Source organism: Electrophorus electricus, chromosome 15 (genome assembly GCF_013358815.1).
Source record: "Electrophorus electricus isolate fEleEle1 chromosome 15, fEleEle1.pri, whole genome shotgun sequence".
NCBI lineage: Eukaryota > Metazoa > Chordata > Actinopteri > Gymnotiformes > Gymnotidae > Electrophorus > Electrophorus electricus.
In genome coordinates this window covers 1,370,001-1,372,500 of record NC_049549.1, presented here as the reverse complement: position 1 = coordinate 1,372,500, position 2,500 = coordinate 1,370,001, and the positions used below count along the sequence as shown (strand labels likewise).

Here is a 2,500-nt window from a genome sequence, read left to right as displayed (position 1 = left end):
CGTTGATTTGCAAAGAGTAAAGAGCACGTTAAATGTTTTATTATTATATGCTTAGAAATGAACCGACTAATAATGTCACCATTCTCTCACCCCCCACCCCCCCCCCCCCTCCACAGTGCATCATCGCCGCTTCCTGTTTCCACAGCAGAGCCTGCGGCATCACCTGTTCGTCCTTTTCAGCCAATGGGCTGGCCCCTTCAGCATCATGTTCACGCCTCTGGATCGCTATAGTGACAGGAACCATCAGATTACTCGATACCAATATTGTGCCCTGAAGGTAATGGAACACCGGTCTAGTTAGACTTATTCATTCTTTTAGCATCATTTATTGGTCTTATTGTATAAGACACAGCCTCTTTTGTTTCCATAGAGACAGCCAGTTGTGCTCTTGCATGGTGCTTTCAGTAATGCAGTAAATATCTTACCTGATAGTTTTTGCCTCTATAGGTTTTTAGAAGCGCTCTCGAGTTCACAATGGTCATATTTCCAGGCAGTGGCTAATTTTAAACATATCACTCGTGTTACTAATTCTCAACACAGCTATTGCCTCTATTAACCTTCCCCTCCCAATGCCCCTGATAGAGCTGAATATAGAGCAAGTCTAAGGAACTACGTTTGGACAGACGTGCTGTAGAGGCAACAGCAGGTCAACAGGTGACCTCTCACTTGCAGTGATGGAAGTCCTACTTTGGTGATGTGGGTGTTTGTCCTGCGACTCAGGGTAGCCCCTGTGTGGGATGTCAGAGACACAGAGTGACAGAGTGTCTGGTGCATTTCTGTACCAGAGGCGAGTGATGATGTTAAGTTCATTCAACGCTGAACTACGCGTGTGTGTGTGTGTGTGTGTGTGTGTGTGTGTGTGTGTGAGTGTGTGTGTGTGTGTGTGTGTGTGTGTGTGCGCGTGTGTGAAAGAGAGAAAGACAGCGAGAGGGAGCATGTGTGTGCACATTCTCTCTCCTCTATTCAGTGATGCAGAGGCCTGTAAGCTGATCTCATTCAGATCCGTGGCCACTGCACAAAGCGTGTAATTTCAGAGCCCTGGCTTGGTTAAAAACATAAAGCAAAACATAATATGAGTGCGATAGACCTTCTCACTTCGTCCCCGTGCCTTTTGGCCATGAGGTGCTTATGTTCCTCCAAACCTTGCTGTAAAAGCTCCCTTGTAGGGCCGTCCCAGAAGGCCATACTGCATTATTTCACAATGCACTCACACCTGCTGGATTATTAGAAACTCTTACTTTTGACCCGCTCTCACTCTCCTATGGATTAAGTGTGCTTGTGTAAGTGAGGGGTAAGAGTGCAGCCCATCGGTCAGCCTCTGCTCTGTTCAGCACAGGTCAGTATCTGGCCACAGGTCTTCTGCTAACCCAGATTATTATTTGGATGGCAGACTCAAGACAGTGGTGACCCTGACGTATTATTATGCCGCTGGTCGTGGCTGTCGAGCCGGTCAGTGTTTGCGAGGTAGGGCAGCAGGTGTCACTGCTGGGTTCATAGCGGACTGACAATAACAGATATGCAGCCATCAGGGGTCTTGTGGTCAGAAACGGTCCACTGATGAAGGCCCAGAGGATGGCTAACACCAGCTCTTCCTGGCCACAGATTGGCTGTAGACTCTAATTACAAAGTCTCTCTAAGTGAAGCGTTTCCAGTGATGTATCTTACGGTCTTAGAATACAGAGCAATATACGGTTTTTGGTGGAGGAGTTATTGAATGTGTCTCCCTCTCTGTTCCTCTAAGGCCATGTCCTCTGTGCTTTGCTGTGGCCCTGTATTCGACAGCGTGGGCCTCTCTCCTGATGGTTACCTTTACAAGTGGTTGGATAACATCCTGGCCTGCCAAGATCCCCGGGTATATACCCACTCATCACAGTGACTATCCAGAAAAAACAACCAAAAAGACCCAGTTCCATCCTGCCTTTCTCTGGGTTCTTTTCCTTGTGTTGAACCAGATGCACCTCGCCCGCTTCCAGGCGGATTCTGGGGCTTCACGTCACTCCTGTTGACTTACGATGGCTGTCGCGTTTCTGCCCCGTGTGGCCTCTCTCTGCAGGTGCACCAGCTGGGCTGTGAGGTGGTGGTCCTTCTGTTGGAGCTCAACCCAGACCAGACGAACCTGTTCAGCTGGGCAGTGGACCGCTGCTACACCGGCACCCAGCCGCTCACCTCCGGCTGCTTCAGGGCCATCGCCGCCGTCTGCGGAAGCAGGTGCGCAGGGCGAAACCAGTCAAACCAGTGCGCTTTGGTGGGATCTAGGAACGTCAGTGTCCTAGGCTGACCTCAAAAGCCCTGAGATTACTTTGAACTTCTGTTCACAGCGTTTTCCTGGAAACTGGACCCACTTTGCTTATTAGGCAAAACTTTGCATTGAAGGAAATCAAATTTAAAGCGCGATTCTGGAAGTGGTGCTATACCATTCATTTCCTCATGTTTTAGAAAATCATGCATAGCAAAGTTTTGAGACATGACTGAATTAACCTGTCGAACTGCCCGAATATTT

The 2,500-nt window shown here is 48.8% G+C and overlaps 1 protein-coding gene across 11 annotated transcripts in view; it reads left to right on the top strand.

Moving 5' to 3' along the window:
• frya (furry homolog a (Drosophila)) overlaps nucleotides 1–2,500 on the top strand; it is a 73,043-nt gene that overhangs the window by 40,940 nt on the left and 29,603 nt on the right. For all 11 annotated transcript variants that reach the window (XM_035534313.1, XM_035534316.1, XM_035534307.1 and 8 more), the window contains exons 27-29: nucleotides 117–277; nucleotides 1,742–1,852; nucleotides 2,054–2,208. In XM_035534313.1, coding sequence (XP_035390206.1) covers nucleotides 117–277; nucleotides 1,742–1,852; nucleotides 2,054–2,208 — 427 coding nt within the window. The remainder of the gene's footprint in view (nucleotides 1–116; nucleotides 278–1,741; nucleotides 1,853–2,053; nucleotides 2,209–2,500) is intronic.